The sequence below is a fragment of the Papilio xuthus genome, unplaced genomic scaffold (genome assembly GCF_000836235.2).
Source record: "Papilio xuthus unplaced genomic scaffold, Pxut_1.1 DF826945.1, whole genome shotgun sequence".
NCBI classification, from domain to species: Eukaryota; Metazoa; Arthropoda; class Insecta; order Lepidoptera; family Papilionidae; genus Papilio; species Papilio xuthus.
In genome coordinates, this window is record NW_013531704.1 from 7,329,771 (window position 1) to 7,348,707 (window position 18,937).

An 18,937-nucleotide genomic window follows, 5' to 3' on the forward strand; every position below is an offset into this window, starting at 1 on the left:
AAAGAGTATATAAGTATATACTGTTACCAAAGAGTATATATGCTGTTACCGTCAAATCTAATTGTTTATGGTTGATTTGACATTGACAGCAATTGACAGTTGACATTGACAGCTACGATTGTAACAGCGTTTCAAATTCAATAAAAGTAGTGGGTTAAGGTGGTGTGATACAGTTGTAATTAATTACAGAACTATAAAAGAGTTATACAAAAATGATTTTGGTCGACATTTATGAAATGGTGAGCAGTAAAAAATTGGTTTAAAAATAATATTTTAAAAAATTATTTAGTTAATTATCCAATCGAACTTTATTTGGAATTAATAATAATTTTCTCTTCATTAGATGAGTTGCTGGACGTTTCTCATCGCACTTCAAGTTGTTATCGTCTCAACTTACTTCTTATGGACGAGAAAAAGTAAAAAATACAAGGATCCACTGATGACTGATGAGCGCATAGAATGGAATCCAATGCCTCTGGTGCCTTACGAAGTTGAGAACGAAGAGCCCCCATTGATGGGTAAAATAGACGAAAACGTACTTAACGTCGGTGCCACTAGCTTCCTATGCCTAGATAAAGAGGAAGTAATCCTTGAAAATGCTATAAATTGCTTACACAAGTATGGAGTGGGTTCATGTGGTCCTCGAGGCTTCTATGGGACTATAGATGTGCATTTAGAGCTTGAGGAACGCTTGGCCAAGTTTCTAGAAGTAGAGGAGACCTGTGTATATTCCTATGGATTCTCTACTGTAGCCAGCGCTATACCAGCATACTCCAAGAAGGGTGACATCATATTTGCGTAAGTTTACAACAAAACAGGAAAACTATCTTAAACCTATAAGATAAATTATGGGATATTCTGCATGTTTTCCTTACATATCTACCTAAACACATATTGTCTTGATATTTTCCTACTATACATTTATAACCAATGTACGTATCCCTTCCTAGTTATGTACATAAGGTATGTTAGTAAATATATATACTTTATTATGTTTGTCCTAAATTTAGTTCAATACATAATTAAAATAAATGCTATGATGATTTTTTCAAATATTAAAATGTTAATATTTTTTCATTTACAATCTTAAATCTAAAAAAATATTGTCTATCTGCTGTTAAAGCCAATAACTATTATTTTATATTTTTTTTGTTGACTTTACCATTCTATCCATGATTACTTAGGTTACTAATAATTAAAAATATTATAAAATATTCTTCGTCAAAGAGCATCGGTGGCTCAGTGGTCAAGCACTTGACTTGCAATCTGCAGGTCCTGGGTTCGAATCCCGCTATGTACCAATGTGTTTTTTGATTTCCGATTTGCATATGTACATTTATCCGACGTTCTTACGGTGAAGGAAAACATCGTGATGCAACCTGCACATATCTGAGAATAAATCCAAAGATATGTGTGAAGTCAACCAACCCGCACTTGGCCGGCGTGGTTGACTATGGCCTAATCACCCTTAACTTAGGGTAGTCTCCGAGCCCCTCAGTGGGGACGTATAGTGAGCTGATGATGATGATTCTTCGTCAAACTTTTCATTTTTGTGTGTTAATCAATCATTTCTAAAACTTCCTTTTTAATCATCATAAAGTCCAATGTGAAGTGTATATAATCGATATATTATTTACTTAATCAACAGCTTCATTGTTACATAATACATAAATACATATAATTTGTTTTCCTTTTAAATCTATTTGACAAACTAATATTATTGATCACGCTTAAAACAATTTATTATGCAAATAAAATAATATGATATTCAAACAAAATACATTGCTAAAGTAATTTCTTATATTACAAAGTAATTAAACACATAAATCTTAAATCAAATATTTATTATTACTAACAACTATTTTCTTAAATGTACTCAACTTAAGTTATTTTACAAATGCAATGACACACATTTTAAAGTATTTTTTTGTTATGATGTAGGTTAAAAAATGTGTACATTTTAAAACTTGTCTCACATAAAAAAATGTTGTTTTACAAGTTTTTGACAACTTTATCTTTCGCTTTTCCGGTTTGAAAGCATCTTGCTATTATAGTATTTTACTTTGTCGGTCTCCTTTAGTATTTTACTTCGTTAATGATGCATCTAATATAATTTGCACTCCAAAATATACGATAATTGAACCTTGCAACATTCAATCTTGACCTTTATTGATGACTAATTGTTCATGTTAAATTTTACAGCTAATGTTGCTTTGATTTAGTTTCTGTCGATCAAAAACGATTTCCATTATGTGGAACTAAACGTAAAATATACATATTTCCTTTATCGAAATCATAAATTATAATTTACCTCTGAATTAAAGTTGTGTGAAATGTAAGGTCATGCAGTTTTCATGACCAATTACCTTATCTTTTAAGTAAGCTATAGTTGTTAAGAATATTGCTGTACAGTACACACCACTCATCTACCATAGTGTCTAAAAAATTTACGATTAAATTACTCTACCATAAACACCACAAATGAGGTCAATAACCTTAATCTGTCAAAATTATAGGTTTAAAAAAATACGCTAATATTATTTTTTGAACTCGGATATTTTGATTTAAAATAAATGTCATTTAAAAATTCCTGATTCGATATAATTTTATCGATTTCATTGTAATAACATACCAAAAGTTTGTATTGTTGACTAATATATTCCTTAACAGTGACGAAGCTGTCTGGTTCGCTATACAAAAGGGTATCGAAGCTTCTCGAAGCACTGTCCGTTACTTTAAACATAACGATGCCAGCGACCTCGAGCGACTGCTGTCAGAAGCCGCACAGAAGAAGGAATTGAACCCGAAGAGACGTGCCTTCTTAGTTGTAGAGGCTATTTACTTTAATACTGGCGAAATGTGTCCGTTAAAACAAGTGGTGGAACTAGCCAGGAGATTCAAACTGAGGATTATCTTGGACGAAAGTTTAACTATTGGGGTAAGATTTTGTGGAACTGTTTCTAATAGTTTCATTCCCAGGAATTGACCACTGTTTAAGGTTCCGTACACCGAAAACAGAAAAACGGAACCCTTATAAGATGACTTTGTTATCCGTCCGTCAAGACCCTTTTTTTTAACATAAAGCTGTAGCTAAAGGTGTCGATTTAGAGACTAAGAGTTTTGATTGACAGACTATGGTTTTGGTTTTTTTTTATAGGAGAAGGGGGCTAACGAGCAACGAATCGCCTAAAATTATTTGATCTGACGCCCATGGACATCCGCAACGCCAGAGGAACCGCAGATGCGTTGCCGGCCTGTATTTCTTATTTAATTAACTGTTGTATATAGGTATTGGGTAAACATGGTCGTGGCATAACGGAGCACCTGAAGATACCCCGAGACGAGATCGACCTGATCGTTGGATCGCTGGAGCACTCATTTGCGACCATCGGGGGCTTCTGCGCCGGCACGCACTTTATTGTGGAGCATCAACGGCTCTCCGGACTTGGTGAGATCTGGCGGAATCCGTCACTTAAACCTAAAGTTTAGGATTGTCTAACATTTAGAAAACTAACTTAAAAATGTAATATTATTTAGGTTACTGCTTTAGCGCTTCATTACCACCAATGTTGACGCAAGCCGCCATTACTGCTTTAGACATATTGGAACAAAAACCAGACATGCTCAAAGAATTAGACGAAAACTCCAAGAAACTTAACAAGTATGTATTTAGTATTTCATAATTATTATATTCATTATTCTATTTATTTTGTACATTTTGTTGGATGAAAACATAAGTATAAAAAAAAACATTTATTAAAAAGTTTTTATTCATTACAAGTTACTTGTATGCTATTAAATTTTATTATCAGTGCGAAATCGTAATAAAATTTGTATTATTCATTATTATACAAGTTGAATGTGTGTTATCTATACTGCTGTTAATTTTCTATGAAAAAAAAACTTATCTATAAGATACTGGCAAACTAAAGTTGCCTTTGACCGTGAAATAAAAAAAAACACGTGCATAAAACGTTTTGTCTTTGTTTCATAAATGTATTTTTTTAGGGCTCTGGCTGAATTAAAACATTTTACATTCCGTGGAAATGAACTTTCGCCGGTAAAACATATTTACCTCAAAAATACGGATAAAACTGATGATAGTACGAAACAATCATGTTTGAGAAAAATCGCAAATTATTGTATGGAAAAAGGCGTCGCTTTCGCTGTTGCTGCATATTTACGAGACGTAGAGGTCAACTGTCCAGAACCTTCCATACGATTGGCTTCCAGTAGAAAATTGAACGACACAAATATCTCTATGATATGCAATTTGTTGGACGAGGCTTATGAAAGTGTGGTTCCAAACAACAAATTACAATCATCCTAGATCCGATTTGTCTATGGTGTTAAAAAGTAACATGTCACAATTCCCGCCAAAATCATTACCGACAATGTCAAATTGTCTATGGTGCATTTAAAACATGTCACAATCCCGCCAAAGTTATTTTAATGTATTTTTCATGTGTTCGTATATTATATATTTTAAGAACGTTAATTTAATATTACTTTTTTTAATATCATATTTTTGAATTCATGGGTATTATTTGATCGCATTTATTCGTTTTTAATTATTTTTGTATTCCATACTATAAGCTTAATTTTTTGCTACATCTAAGTTCTAACCCAGTATTTTTGTATTCTATACATTTCCTTACATTTTTTTTTAATTTAGCTGAATTGTTTTGAAATAAGTTTGTGCATAAAATCTTTTTATGTCAAATTTTACTAAGATCTTTAGTAGTTAGTTTTGACATTTGGTCATTTTAGGACAGTTAGATCAATATTTAAGATGCACTTTTATATTATTTTGTGCACATAATTTATCTACATATTTTATATATTCACGATAAAAGTTAATATTCAGGTCAACATTATAAAAATTGTTTATAGTTTAAGTATTCGGTATGAAAAAAATTAAAAAATGTTTCAATATTATGGCGTTTTATTTTTTACCTATTAGTTTGATTCATTTTACACTTATAATTATCAGATTGGCTCTAAACTCTGTTGCAAACTAAACAGCATCTAATATTTCTATGCATAAAATTGTGAAAACCTACTCCTAAGTCTAATTTCATACAACAATAATTTATATTTTCTGTTCACTATGAAAAGAATATTTTCAAAATGTCAGTTGACAACACTGAACCATAGACTATTCCGGAACATAGAGTTTATTCCGGTACCAATTCATTCGCTACATGGCAGTAACCGATGTTGCGTTTAAACTCTGTCTCGTTCGGTCCGTGCAATGGTTTGCGTATCTCTATCAGTCGCCTGTCCGTCTCCAAAGCCTGGTTCTTGTACTCCAAATCCTTGATCACGCGCTGATAGTGATTGTACATTCCGTGGTATGTTGTCCTGGTATAAAAATCAAATGTATGACTAAACGTTTTGTTTATTTTACTTTTATTAGAACTTTTTTGTGTATTTCTAAGTAACCACTATAATAAACTTACAATGCTTCCTCCAGTTTTTTCTCCAACAAATTAGAACTCGTATGAACCCTTTCATATTCTTCGATCAGACCGCGCATAGGTTTATCCTTTAAAAGAATTGAAAGCAACATAAAGTAAAACATTACATATTGACAAAGTATCTGTCAGTTAAATTGGATTGCTTTTTGAACTGATCTATCCTATCCTTAGTTTTTAAAGTTAAATAATTTAGTTAATTAACGTTACCTGAACTCTTCCGAGTACCGGTCTGCGCGTGCGCATCTCTAATCTCGTTTCTACCAACTTTGTCGGATTTATTTTGTCCGCGACCGCCGCTCGCAGACACTCTATCTCTCTATCTACCTTTTGCAAGTTTGTTTCTAACTGAAATAAGAAGGAATTATGTGCGCAGTTAAAGAAATAAATTAATCTTAGTACAACGAAGGAGCGATGGGCTGAAACTAGGCGATATCTACACCGAAGGAACTACAATAGGATTAACGAGTGTAGACCTTTTTATTTCGTTTTACCAATATGTTTTGTGCAGGCGTATTTACTATATAAACGCAACGATATTGAACCTATAATAGTTACCTTACTCTTCTGCCATTCCATTTCATTCCTAGCCCTTTGTATATCATAGACACGTCTCCTCATGAACATCTCAACTTCCTGCGACTGCGCGTACATCTGGTTCTTGGCTTGCTCCCGACTCTTAAACATTGTCTCTCTTAGCTCTTTAGATTCTGTCATTAATTGGTTGGCGATTTTTATCGTATTCTCAATACAATGCACGTAGCTCTCTTCAGACATTGATCTAGATCAAAGAAATACGGACGATACAGATACCAACTTAAGGTGGGACCCCATTACGAAACACTTGCATTAAACATTTCAACAATCAGTGATAAAAATATATTTCTCCTAAAGTGTTTCGGCAGTGGATCCCGGTATTAAAAAGAACGACAGTAATAAGTAAATATTTGACAAAACAAAGAGAGTCGAAACAAGAGTGAGTCGAGGATACTTGAACTACTAAAGCCTGATCGATTTTGTAATTATCGCATTACTTACTCGGCGGGAATTCTTGTTGGGTCAAGTTGGTACGAAATATTAGAACATTCTCTATTCAAATCTTTAACATTGTATTCCAGTTGCAATGTTTCATCTTTATTTTGTATCTCTCGATCCAGTCTACAGAAGACATTCTGTAACTCCTTTATCTTCTCCCAGCCCATGTGACAAACGTCTGTTAAAACGCGCTTGCTATTCTCTATTATATGGAGTTCCTAGAAGTTTATTAACAAATAAATCGTAATTTCGTTTTATTTATTTAAATAAACGGCTTCTGCAATTATTGTTATAGCTACAAGATACAGTCGCACTCTACTAGACGCGACCCAAGTTAATGTCCAAAATCTCTCTTATAAAATTCACTACATACTTAAAGGATAACATTTAACGAAAAACCTTTTTACCTTCCTTAATTCTTCGCCTAACTGATCTGTAGTTAATTCAGGAGGGACTCTTTGGTCCCTATTCGAGAAACACTGAGACACCACCATCAACGGCACCTGCAAATATTCTAAAAGTAGCTCCGTTGAGTTCTTTTCTTCTCTTAAAACTCTAATTTCGTCTCGTACACATTCGCGAGTAAACCTTTGTTTCTCACGCCAAGACTGTACTTCGAATATCCTGAAAGTATATACATAAATTTTAGTTACGCAGTTTCTTATCCATTTTACAGAGTTTTGTATTTGTACCTGTCTCTTAACATCTCATTATTCATGTAGTTATCCCAATGTGTGGTAACGGATGTTTCATTACGAAGCTGATTTGCCCTCTGTCTCAATTCGTACGATTCAAACCTTCGCACCCTAGCTTCATTCTGAAGTCTTTGAATATTTCGTGTCCAATCTAATACGGTGACCTTTGGATGAGGTTTTTCAAAAACGGGTATAGACGCGTCCATTTTTACAAATTAAGTTTATTGTAAACTTATCGGCTAATGCTTCAGTTCTATAATAGTTCCTATTAAAGTTTGATCAATACAGGAGTTGAAGGTTGAACAATATTATTGATTAAATGAAATGTTATAAATTACAACATGTTATTAAACATCGTAAAAGTAGGAGAAAGTTACATTTCAAAATTTAAATTATTAATATTGCCTAAATTGCTTTCACAATTTGTTACTGTTTTATTGGATTTATAATTTCTTCAATTTTCGGTTGTCTTATTGTATAATTGCCCAAATTTGATTGTTATTTAACTATTAATAAAATGTAACATTATTGAGTATAAATAATAAAAATTTGCAATAAATAGGTTTAATCGACGACGACACGCGACACGTCACCATCTTAAAAAAGGAGCTAGCAACATAAAAAATACCATAGAGAAAGAGTATTTTGATTGTGAATAAGACGTAAATTAATTAAAAAATATGGCGACTGTTAGTAACTTGAACTAAAATTTAATGCTTCGCCAAATAGTCTTATTGTTTTAGTGATAATTTAGGTAAAACGGTAGACAAGTAGTATAAAATTTGTTTAGATATCAGTGACTTCAAAATAATCAAGGAAAACTGTGATTTAAGTCACATATTCACCTATCAAAATGTAAGTTGTTGAATTTTACAAATTTGATTTTAGTTTGAGCTATGTATACTTTATGCTATGACTGCTGTTAGGTATGACGACAGACGTGGTGGGCGTGGAGGAGGACGTGGTATGAGCCGCGGCCGCGGCGGTGGCAGGGGAGGGTCCCGCGGCGGCCGGTCTAGCGATAGATCAGAGGAGAGAGGCGGTCGTTTCGGGTCTAGTATGCGCGGCCGCGACGGGGGCAGAGGAGGGAGGGGATTCGGAGGCCGCGGGGGTGGTCGCGAAGATTTCAGGAGCTTTAAGAACGATCAACCTGGCGGCAACTTACGGAAAATACGTTGGGAGTCGATTACACTGACGCCATTCCAGAAAAACTTCTATGTCCCCCATCCGAACGTTCAGAGACGCTCGCCTGCCGAAATCGAAGCTTATCGCAGTGAGAATCAGATTACGGTGAAAGGTAGGGATGTCCCGGCACCGAGTATGTACTTTGAAGAAGGTGGTTTTCCAGATTATGCTATGAAAGAGATTTTAAAGCAAGGCTTCCCACATCCAACCCCTATCCAGGCACAAGGATGGCCTATAGCATTGTCGGGACGAGATCTGGTGGGAATTGCTCAAACAGGGTCAGGAAAAACATTAGCATATATTTTGCCAGCCATAGTGCATATCATCAATCAGCCAAGGCTACTGAGAGATGAGGGGCCCATTGTGTTAGTGTTGGCACCCACCAGGGAGCTTGCACAACAAATTCAACAGGTAACATTTTGATTTTGTGGAACATTTCTTTTTTTAATTTTTGATTGAGTCTAAGGAATCATAAGGAAGATTTTGATTTGTAGGTGTAACATTGCCAATATTGTTGCTCATTAAAATACAAAAAAAGTTAATTTGAAATTCATTGGCTGGCTAAATCAAAACGAGTTGTTGACTTAGAGCCTTGTGCATTTTTAAGCAAATTGTATATGAATATCTTACTAGCTAGCTGTAACCTTATATTTCTTTTAATGCTACAAAAAAACCAATTCGAAAATTTACATCAGCAATACTTAAGTCAAGCATAATAATGATCATACAGAAATTAACTTCATAAGTATATTAACTCTGTTCTCATATTAGTTGTTAAGGTTTTTGTATAAAATAAAATAAAATTGTAATTTATCTTTCACCACGCACAAGGCTCTGATTGCAATGAACGGGACCGCAGCTGACATGACGGATCCCAACGACTGCGACATAGTAAATTCAAGTTTTAATCTTAATTAACGTAGAACTTAGCAACACTGACAGGCTATGTTCGAAAACCTTTACAGTATAACTGTTTTAGAGTTTTATAGTTGTGTAATATCAAAATTCGAAATTATTTTTTTAAGTTGGTTTCTGAACGTAACCTTTGATTAGTTTCAGCACTTTGGGTTATTTATTTAGCTTGTTTTCAATGTTTTATTTTTCATTATTCATATATTTTTTTTAGGATTCTGTATTAAAATTATACCATTAGTTATAAAATGTATATGCAATCACAATTCTTATTAGTAGCAGTCTTATTAGAAAAATTCTAGATTTTAGCAATTTGGGAATTTATTATTTACAATAAACTTAATCTTAATCTATATAGTGTTTAATCTAGATAAGTATAGTGTAGATAAGAAGGGATTGTTTCCTATGAACGTTAGTTCATCCCTCCCTCCATTCTTTCTCTATAACACTTTTTTTTTAATTATAATGTTGGATATTTTAATTAAATTGTATTGGTGTAACTTGATCATTTGTCAAGATGAAGATCAATAAAAAGTTTAAACTTAATACGGAATCCATTTGTTCAATATGTTAACTTTGCTGATTTTTTCTTATTATTTAGCTTAGTTTGTTTTTCTTTTTGTTTTCCCTCAACTTTAGTTATATTTTGCTTTATTTAAAGTAGATTGTAGATTTTTTAGCAGCACAAGCTTTTTATTTGTTGATACCAGTATTGTGAAGATTTTTATAATTGTTTTTTTTTTAGGTAGCAACAGATTTCGGTCAGAATGTTCAAGTTCGGAACACATGTATCTTTGGTGGTGCACCTAAAGGGCCGCAGGGGAGGTCGTTGGAGCGCGGTGTGGAGATAGTTATAGCTACACCTGGAAGACTGATTGATTTCTTAGAAAGAGGTAATTTGGATTATGAAATTTTATGTTTTAACAGTTGTAATATTAATTACAATTATTGTAAAATTATTCACGAATGTGAACCAAACTGTCAAATCTCCATTGTCTAATTATATGTAAAATAAAATATACATCCAATATGTATGGTGAAAACATTCACCTTTTCCTTATTCACCTCAAAAGAAATCGAGATTCCTTTCTTAAAATAATTATATTGTAATTTGGAAGAAAGTTAATGTAGTAACCTTTTTTTTTGTTTTTCTTTGATAGATACAACGAACCTACGTCGTTGCACATACCTTGTGCTGGACGAGGCAGACAGGATGCTGGACATGGGCTTTGAGCCACAGATAAGAAAAATTATTGAGCAAATTCGACCTGACAGACAGGTATTATATATTATTGGATTTTTTAATATTTTGAAAAGAAAATCGTATTAGAGACCTGATATGACATTGCTTAAAATGACATCCGCTATAGCAATCAACACTGTTAAGATCCTTGTTTAATGTACAACTGTTTAAAAATTATAAAGTTTCTCACCTATTCTACACTATAGGAATTTTATCGACTTTGAGTATGGAAGTAACGTTAATTTTCTTTAAAATTTACCTACAATTCTATTTCTTCAAGGTCCTCATGTGGTCAGCAACATGGCCCAAAGAAGTACAGAATCTAGCCGAGGAGTTTCTACATGACTACATCCAGATCAACATTGGCTCACTGTCCCTCTCTGCCAACCATAACATCCTGCAGATTGTGGATGTGTGCGAGGAGTGGGAGAAAAATGAAAAGTTATTGACGCTGCTCAATGAAATATCCTCTGAAGAGGAAACCAAGACAATTATATTTGCAGAGACAAAGCGAAAGGTATGTTTTAATATTTAAGATGTTTTGGTGTCCAATTTGCTTTTTATTCTTTAAATAAAGCAAGTCTTGCTATGTGCAACCATAGCTTTATTTTATGTCTGAATGTTGTGATGCAAATTATATAACACCTCTACCAACCTCTAGGTGGATGACATAACAAAAACAATAAACCGGGCCGGATGGCGTGCTCTAGCTATCCACGGGGACAAGAACCAGCAGGATCGGGACTACGTGCTCAGTCAGTTCCGTATGTCTAATGGCGGAATTCTGGTCGCCACAGACGTCGCCGCCAGAGGTCTAGGTATGTTTGTCACTTTACTACATACGGGGAAACTTTGAATATTAACATTACGGTCAAATATGTAGTCACTGTTATTGCCCAGAAGTTGATTATCTTGTGTTTGTGCCACCTTTGCGTGTAAAAATAAAATAAAATTGAGATGCTGTTGGAACGGTGGTGAATTTATTCCCGCCCATAGATATATTTTATTTCATAACGGCATCAAACAGAAGATTCTGCATGTACAGTTGCGAGGTATTTTCGTGTCTCGTTATGTAAAGGTGCTAAACCATCTCGCGCTGTTACCCGGGGTGTTTTTAAGGTCTAAGAGAAAGTCAGGAGCGTAGAGTAAGGTAATGATGCCATTGCTGATTGTGCACCCAAACTGTGCCCCCGCTGGTCGCACGACAAATAAAAAGCGAACACTCCCGTTGAAGAATTGAGTACATGTTGCAAATTATCATTAATCAAAAATTAATGATTCATGAGTCAATGATTAATGATTCAATTTTTTTGTAAGTGGGATGTTTTCGTTTAATTGATTGTTTGGAAGCAATATCAAGAAATAATTATTTGTTCCAGTATTCACACGTCTGATACTGAATAAAAAAAACATCATTAGTGCATTATTATTATGTACAGAAAAAACTGTAAAAAAATAGACTTTAAGTGTTTTTTAGCATCTATTACTTTAAATGAATTAAATAAAGGTGAATATTGGAATATGTTGAATTAAAGATAGACAAAGCAATGGCCCTAACCATTAGGAATGTTCTTTTTAGACATCAATGAGGACCTTGTAAAACAATAAAACAACTTAGAAAAGGTAAGAAAATGGTAATTTTAAAGTAAACATTTAAAGTTACCATTTCTTTACTTATCCTAAGCAATATTATGTGTTGAATTTTTAACACAATATGGTGAATAACTAACATGAATACTTCTTTACTAATAATATAAATATTTTGTTCTGGATAAACTTAAAAAAACTATTAAATATCAAGTTTTTTTTTTATTGATATCACTTTATTATATTTTATCAATGTGTAAAGTCTAGATTTATTTTATAATAATGATCAAGGCATGACCGAGTTATGTTTATAAAGTTGTATTAGGATAATATGGTGTATTGTTAAGATATTTCTACAAGGTTCTCTAATGCATCTAAATAAATAAATTTCCATGACGTAGACTCGGCATTATTATGCATTATGTTTTTATTTCAGAGGCGCATGCAGAGATATGGGCTAGTCTTGCGGTGTGTTGCTGAATTCATTTAATGATATTGTGATTTTAATGATTGCAATGATTGAATCATCAAATAATGATTAATGACAGTCACCTGTCAGCGCACACTGTGTTTTGAGCATGCAGCCTCTATAAATGAAATTCATTTGGTCTTTATTTGAACAAAATAATAAATTTTCTTAAATTGGTTGATAATATAAAATTAATAAGACCAAATTTTTTGATAAAAATGCTTGGGTAATGTGTCATGAGAGATTTAATGAACTAACTAAAGGGCCTGCCCTACGCCACCTGACCTAGTCATGTATACGAGGTGTAGGAAGACTTAAAGCACACCGCTGGACTCTTGGCCTACAACACTCCGGAACCACTGACGGGCATTTACAGTTATTTCCAGCTGTTCCCATTGTCTCCGGAGGTACTTCATACAGGTAACTATTTTATATAGACTAATAAACTATCATTTTGTTGCAAAAAAATGGTTTGAATGTTATTTTTTATTATAATTCCTTTTGCTTTCTTTTTTTTATTTATAAAAGTATCGTATTATTTGCTTTTAATGTTAGTGTTTGTGGTTATAAAGCGTACATAGTGGATTCTTATGTATATCAACAGTTTGTATATACATTTATATATTAGATAGAGCTATATTTTGATGTGAAATATGGTGACAGATGTGGAGGACGTCAAGTTTGTGATAAACTACGACTACCCGAATAACTCTGAGGACTACGTGCATCGTATCGGTCGCACAGGACGCTCACAGAATACTGGCACTGCCTACACCCTCTTCACACCATCCAACTCCGCTAAGGTAACACACGCATTTTTTTATATTATAAGACGGCAAACGAGCGAGCGGTCACCTGAAATCGCTGAAATAGCGAAGTGACCGTTGCCCATAGACATACGCAATTGCATATGCGTTGCCTACCTTTCATCGACGGAGGAGAGGATGCACAGAAAGAAAATATTTTCCCTTCACATGCATCCTCTCATCCGGAAAGTCCACTTCCACTTCCCATCCTTTCCTTATAAGAAAAAGGGTGGGAAGGGAAAGAGAACTAAAAATAGACTTTTGGGACGCACATTCATAAGATTGTAGATGGAATTTCCTCCACTTGACACCAATCTTCAATATGGTCGTGCTATGTAACCAGAGGAACCTGCCAATTCCTGCAAACATGTTAAAGCGGACTCTACCACTGTTAATAAGCAAATCTTAAATATTTCACTTTACATTTATTTATACAAGAATGTTGTTTGCAGGCCAAGGACCTGATGTGTGTGCTGCAGGAGGCCAACCAAGTGGTCAATCCTCGTCTGCTGGAGATGGCCCAGTGCGGTATGGGATTCAAGGGGAAATATGGTAAATATCGTTATTTGTTTTTTAAAACTGACTTTACTTGATACATGGCGGGATTCGAACCCAGGACCTGCAGATTACAAATACTTAACCACTGAGCCAACGACGCTTTATACTGACTGTTTTAATATGATAAATCGTAGTTTGTGGAAATTAATATTAATTATAAAATATAATTTGGCAGGTCGCAACCGTTTCCGTGACCGTGATGAGGGCGAGCGCGGCCGCTCTGACCGCGGCAGGGGACGCGGCCGCGGCGGCAGGTTCGGGGACAGAGGTAACATCATACATCTATACATAATAACATTGCTCTGTCTGTATGTAATAGAAAAAATTCTATTTGTGATGTCATAGTTGATGATAAAAAATATTTTATTGAAATCTTTTGTCTGTATATCTGTCCACAAAGTCATGTTTGTTCCGGGTTAACACCGGAACAATTGTACCGGACCGATTTTGATGGGACTTGTACGGAAAAATAGCTGATGAACGCGGATATGTTATAGGCTTTTTTTCTGTGTTAACGAAGTCGCGGGCGACCGCTAGTCATGTAAAAAATACTACAGTAATTTTCAAAATCACTAGTAAAAATTATTCATATTTATTTAATTTTCAGGTTCCCGTTGGGATGAGAACAGTTCAAGCAGTTACAGCCAGGGAACCAGCTTCAATCGGCAAGAGGGATACAACACGCGCCAGTCTGACACACGACAGTTCAACAACCGAGAAGGAGGTGGGTTCAACCGAGAGAACTCTGGTTCGTTCAGAGGCCGCGGCGGGGGACGGGGCAGGGGCCGCGGGTTCAACCACGGAGATCAGACTCACCAGAATCAAAACTTCAGCGTTCCTCCCCCCACTTCTTATTACAATATGTATTCTCAACCGCCGCCCGCAAAATAAATCTATTTTATATACAGTAGTTATATTAATTCAAGTATCCGCTGTCTGTGTGTTTTCATGGACGAAAACATTATATAACAACATGTCTGAACATAATATATGTTTAATATAAGTGCATCTGCAGTGAAATTTTCATAGCAATGTAATTCTAGACATAATTTGTAGACAGAATGTTATTTTACATTATAAAGCTTTTTTTATTTGATATCCATATAAAACTAACCTTTTATAAGCAACAGCTAAGGCTTTTTTTTTTGGCTTTTTATAGATAAAAAAGTTCAATTCTTTCAGTAGTTAAATGAAACCAGAATATTTTTTTCGTAATTAAAATATAAATAGATTTCTCTGTCTACAAATTTGATTATCTTTTATTCTAGTAATATAGAAACATACTCTGTGGGTAGTATATGTTAGTTAATATTCAATTATCTGATATTTCGCAATTGGACAATTTTATTAGTTATAATAATAAATTTAAGAAATAGTGAAACTGTTAATACTTCTCACATTCAAGAGTTTTGAAATATGTTTAAAATATTTAAGATTTTATTTTATTCACTCCTGTAAAATTAGTATTAAATACTTAATTAACTTTATAATCAAGATATTTTGTAAATCTATGTCAAATTGAGGGAGAAAGTAACATCTCGTAAAAGATATGATTGCATAGTTTCATTGAATAACTTTGTTGAATGGATCTAAATATTTGTCATACGTTTTCATTACAAAACTTTACAAAAATAAACATAATTAAAAGTTGCTATGTAATTATTAAATTGGTTTAAAAAGCTAATTTAAAAAGATTTTTAAATTAATAAATGATCCACTGTTAATGTCAGATGCATTTAAAAATCATGAAAGTGGAAAAAATGTATGTTAAATCAGTTAGACATTCCTACATTGTTGCAATGGTTCAAAATGTCCGCTGTATTGAAAATGTGCAATTTACCAAATAAATTACTATAAATAATTATATTGTTTTAATTTACCTGCGAATTCCTATATTGGTAAGTTTTATCTCATTTATTTCCAACTCAGCCACCTTTAGCATGGCTACTAAAAGTCTGTAGAGCCGGTTTTAATATTTCCGGCGCCCTGGGCGAAATACATGCGGCGCCCCCTTTTTTTGTTTCGGCAGAAATCATCCAAAAAAAAGGGTATCATAGGTGGCACCCCAGGCGCCCAGGGCGGTCGCCACATCTGGGCTTACCCTAACGTCACTTGTTAAGGTCACACCTATGCTTAAAATTTTTTATATTTGAATAAGACATGAAAAAATCATTTTTTACTGGCTATGTTAGTTTGGAAACAATTGTGTGACAATGCAGGTTATGTATTAAAAAAAAACAATAACATAATTTGTTTATTCGCTTTATTCCTACAACATAAATTATACAATTGCATAACCACAAACATTTGTACAATGTCAAGATACATACTTTATTTAAATAGCTTATAATTTGTTGACATACTATTCTAGCTCAGACATAGACTGGGAAAACAGTATTTAACTGCATTTCCACCACAAAAACATCTGTTTAAAAACATTATCTTTGTTTCTCAAAGAAAATATGATGACAAAATGTTTTATGCAGCTGTTTAGCAGTGGAAACCTACAGAAAACCTGTATATAAGGTCATCCCTGAGTTGTGAGTGTTTAATATATGGAGCAGGGTTTTATTCCTGTCATCTTGACATCATACAAGTTATGACCAGTTTAGTGGTGGGCCTCAGCAGCCTTGTTCTCCGGGTCAACATAGTCCAGTTGCTCCTCAGGGTTGTGGGGCCAGAAGGTAGGTCTGTTGATGGGATCTAGCGCCAAATCTGGGTATGCGTCGCGGAAGTCCTCCATCGTCATCTGGTCATATGGCAACAGAGCCTTGATCTCTGCAACTTCTTTCTCAAAGCTGAAAGAAAAAAACATATACACAACAGATAAATACTCATGAATAGAGAGATAATTATATTATATATATTTCTTTGGTACCAAAATTTTCTAAATTCGAAAGAAAAACTCTTCACACTTACGTAGCAATATTAGCATTGGACTGCTGCACAAATTGGTCAATAGCTTTCTTGACTTGGCTCCACTGGGCATCAACCTGGGCACTCATGGTGTCTGCTGGGTAGGGGATCTTGAGCGCTTCATATTCCTTTTGGAATTTGTCCACCATGCCGGGGATGGGCACCGACTGTTTGTACACACTCCAGTTGATCGCTGGAGGTTCAGGAGGGTTGGCCAGCACTCTGGAATGTTTTGAAAGGTTAAAATTAATATTATTAAAAATTTATTACTTATTTTATGTGTGTAGGAAACACAAATGATCAGAATTACTTGATATTGAAGCTTGTTTATATATGTATAAACAAATATATGTGAGATTTATAGTATTTTCAAGTTATTGCTTTTGTTCAGATGAATTTAGGGACCTTTATATAAAATTGATTGATGGATTTTATTCAAGATGTAAGCTCACTTCTGTTATTATGGTAATTTTTTTTATTGACTTAGTTCCGTTCAGCGTAGATGAAACATAATCAAGTAAAAGTTAATTTGATGAATAGCCTACGATGATAATACGAGAAATAATGATTTTAGGTAAAATTGTTATTAATCAAATAGTACTTTTTGTGTAAAATATTAGTTAAATCAAAAGATATTCGTATTATGGGTAAAAAAATACGAAGTGGAATTAAATACATGATAAAAATTATGTAACGTTCTTGTCAAATACTAACCTACGAAGGTATCCGTCGGACTTGATCTTGAAAGCGGCGAGGTAGACTTTCTGCTCGGCTGGCACCCTCTCAGCCAGCGCTGCCCAGTTTACGGAGCTCTGTGCTATTCTTTTCGCCATGTTGAGGCTTCAAATTTTTAAAATCTAGAAATTAATGAGCACTTGGCACTTGTCATTCGCAAACAGATAATGACAATCAAGTTAGTGTTACCATTTACATTAAAATGAACCTAACAGTGTTACTATTATTAAAACAAAAGTTGCCATAGGTTCAAAATTATAAAAAGTTGAAAAAAAATCCTGTTTTGTTTCTGAAGCCTTTCATTATTGTATGAAAAAACTTTCCATCCTTACAATCTTTTGATCAAAATGTCTCTCTCATTTACAATGATGCTATTTTCTCGCTTATCCAGGTTCGACTGTTAGGTATTGTCGTAAAACTTGAGATCACTTCTTTTTTTGGATATTCTACAGCAACGGTTTATTTTTATTTTCGTTGCTTATTTATCGCCGTAATGGTGTAGGTGCATGAAGGTTACCTAGCTATTTTATTTTAATTTATAAGATACTGTGCTTACCTTAATTATCGCTCTATCATATAATTTCGTTTTTTAAAGTTTCGGACTTAATGCTAGTGCCTTTCCCCTAAGTACGTAAAGGGTAAATAGCACTGTATTCTATAAATGGACGGATTATCAAATAGGTATTTAAAAATGAACAACTTTATACAAATACATTTATTTACCTTTGGTATGAATTACATTAAATGCTAGAAATAAATTACAACATAACCTAAGTATAATATATTTATTTCTATTAAAGTAAATAATAATGATTGCTGGTTATATTCGTTACAATTAAATACAATTATGATAATTAAGTTCTAATTGACTTTTTCATATCAGTCTTGGCAAAGTTGTTAAATATGTGAAGGGTTTAGGGAGAAAAGACGTTAAGAAAAACAAAAATATTAGATACAGAATTATTCTTAATATTACAGCCCAAACTGGATAATTAAGAGTTTAAGGGTCCGCGATATTTTCTCGCGTATGGAGGTCATCCGACAGAACCAGAATATGACTCGCTTATATAAGTTTCTCATATAGAAGTTTTGATTGTATAGGAGCTATCGTGAAACCGTTTAGGCATTCATTGGTTGAGATTAGAAATTGCAAATTATAATACCTAAGGAGTTTTTGCTATTTTAGAATTAATTCGTTTATTAATATTTTACCAATCATCTTTATAAATGATATCGCCTTAAGAATAAAAGAAAAAAAAAGTAAAATGTTTGTCATAAGTGTATTAATTAAGTAAAAAATTATGAAACATATTGTTTTT

The 18,937-nt window shown here is 33.8% G+C and overlaps 4 protein-coding genes across 5 annotated transcripts; 2 read left to right on the plus strand and 2 right to left on the minus strand.

The window, feature by feature from the left end:
* Window positions 1-104: 104 nt before the first annotated feature.
* On the plus strand, window positions 105-4,818 carry Spt-I (serine palmitoyltransferase subunit I). Its single transcript, XM_013317192.1, has 6 exons — window positions 105-239; window positions 344-798; window positions 2,671-2,938; window positions 3,289-3,448; window positions 3,538-3,661; window positions 4,009-4,818. Exons 1-6 carry the CDS (start codon window positions 213-215, stop codon window positions 4,328-4,330), a joined length of 1,356 nt encoding a protein of 451 aa, XP_013172646.1. The 5' UTR covers window positions 105-212; the 3' UTR covers window positions 4,331-4,818.
* A 334-nt stretch (window positions 4,819-5,152) lies between these two features.
* Window positions 5,153-7,502, minus strand: LOC106121143 (tektin-B1-like). Its single transcript, XM_013316651.1, has 7 exons — window positions 7,205-7,502; window positions 6,920-7,136; window positions 6,516-6,730; window positions 6,036-6,258; window positions 5,688-5,825; window positions 5,463-5,548; window positions 5,153-5,364 (listed from the first exon to the last, which is right to left on the minus strand). The coding sequence occupies exons 1-7, from the start codon at window positions 7,411-7,413 to the stop codon at window positions 5,178-5,180; spliced, it is 1,275 nt and encodes a 424-aa protein (XP_013172105.1). The 5' UTR covers window positions 7,414-7,502; the 3' UTR covers window positions 5,153-5,177.
* Window positions 7,503-7,854: 352 nt separating this feature from the next.
* Window positions 7,855-15,829, plus strand: LOC106121295 (ATP-dependent RNA helicase dbp2). 2 transcript variants are annotated; one of them, XM_013316898.1, is made up of 11 exons: window positions 7,855-8,062; window positions 8,134-8,803; window positions 9,224-9,283; window positions 10,050-10,197; window positions 10,465-10,583; window positions 10,828-11,064; window positions 11,209-11,365; window positions 13,267-13,406; window positions 13,862-13,961; window positions 14,143-14,235; window positions 14,575-15,829. In XM_013316898.1, coding segments are annotated over exons 1-11 (2,010 nt in total). In that variant the 5' UTR covers window positions 7,855-8,060; the 3' UTR covers window positions 14,859-15,829. The 2 variants fall into 2 exon arrangements, with proteins under 2 accessions (XP_013172352.1, XP_013172353.1); XM_013316899.1 differs by lacking the exon at window positions 9,224-9,283.
* Window positions 15,830-16,238: 409 nt separating this feature from the next.
* On the minus strand, window positions 16,239-17,770 carry ATPsynD (ATP synthase, subunit D). The gene is given in 3 exon segments (NM_001312014.1): window positions 16,239-16,765; window positions 16,887-17,105; window positions 17,598-17,770. Coding segments are annotated over 3 exon segments (528 nt in total). The 5' UTR covers window positions 17,717-17,770; the 3' UTR covers window positions 16,239-16,575.
* Window positions 17,771-18,937: the final 1,167 nt, after the last annotated feature.

Bases quoted from the DNA above. Each gene is read 5' to 3' on its own strand.
- Spt-I (XM_013317192.1), top strand. From the start codon at position 213: ATGATTTTGGTCGACATTTATGAAATG. The intron at 2,939-3,288 runs GTAAGATTTTGT...TGTTGTATATAG, and splicing joins ACGAAAGTTTAACTATTGGG to GTATTGGGTAAACATGGTCG. The intron at 3,449-3,537 runs GTGAGATCTGGC...AATATTATTTAG, and splicing joins TCAACGGCTCTCCGGACTTG to GTTACTGCTTTAGCGCTTCA.
- LOC106121143 (XM_013316651.1), bottom strand. From the start codon at position 7,413: ATGGACGCGTCTATACCCGTTTTTGAAAAACCTCATCCAAAGGTCACC. The intron at 6,259-6,515 runs GTAAGTAATGCG...TCTTTGATCTAG, and splicing joins CCAACAAGAATTCCCGCCGA to ATCAATGTCTGAAGAGAGCT. The intron at 5,549-5,687 runs GTAACGTTAATT...ATTCTTTTAAAG, and splicing joins CGGTACTCGGAAGAGTTCAG to GATAAACCTATGCGCGGTCT.
- LOC106121295 (XM_013316898.1), top strand. The intron at 9,284-10,049 runs GTAAATTCAAGT...TTTTTTTTTTAG, and splicing joins ATCCCAACGACTGCGACATA to GTAGCAACAGATTTCGGTCA. The intron at 10,584-10,827 runs GTATTATATATT...TATTTCTTCAAG, and splicing joins AAATTCGACCTGACAGACAG to GTCCTCATGTGGTCAGCAAC.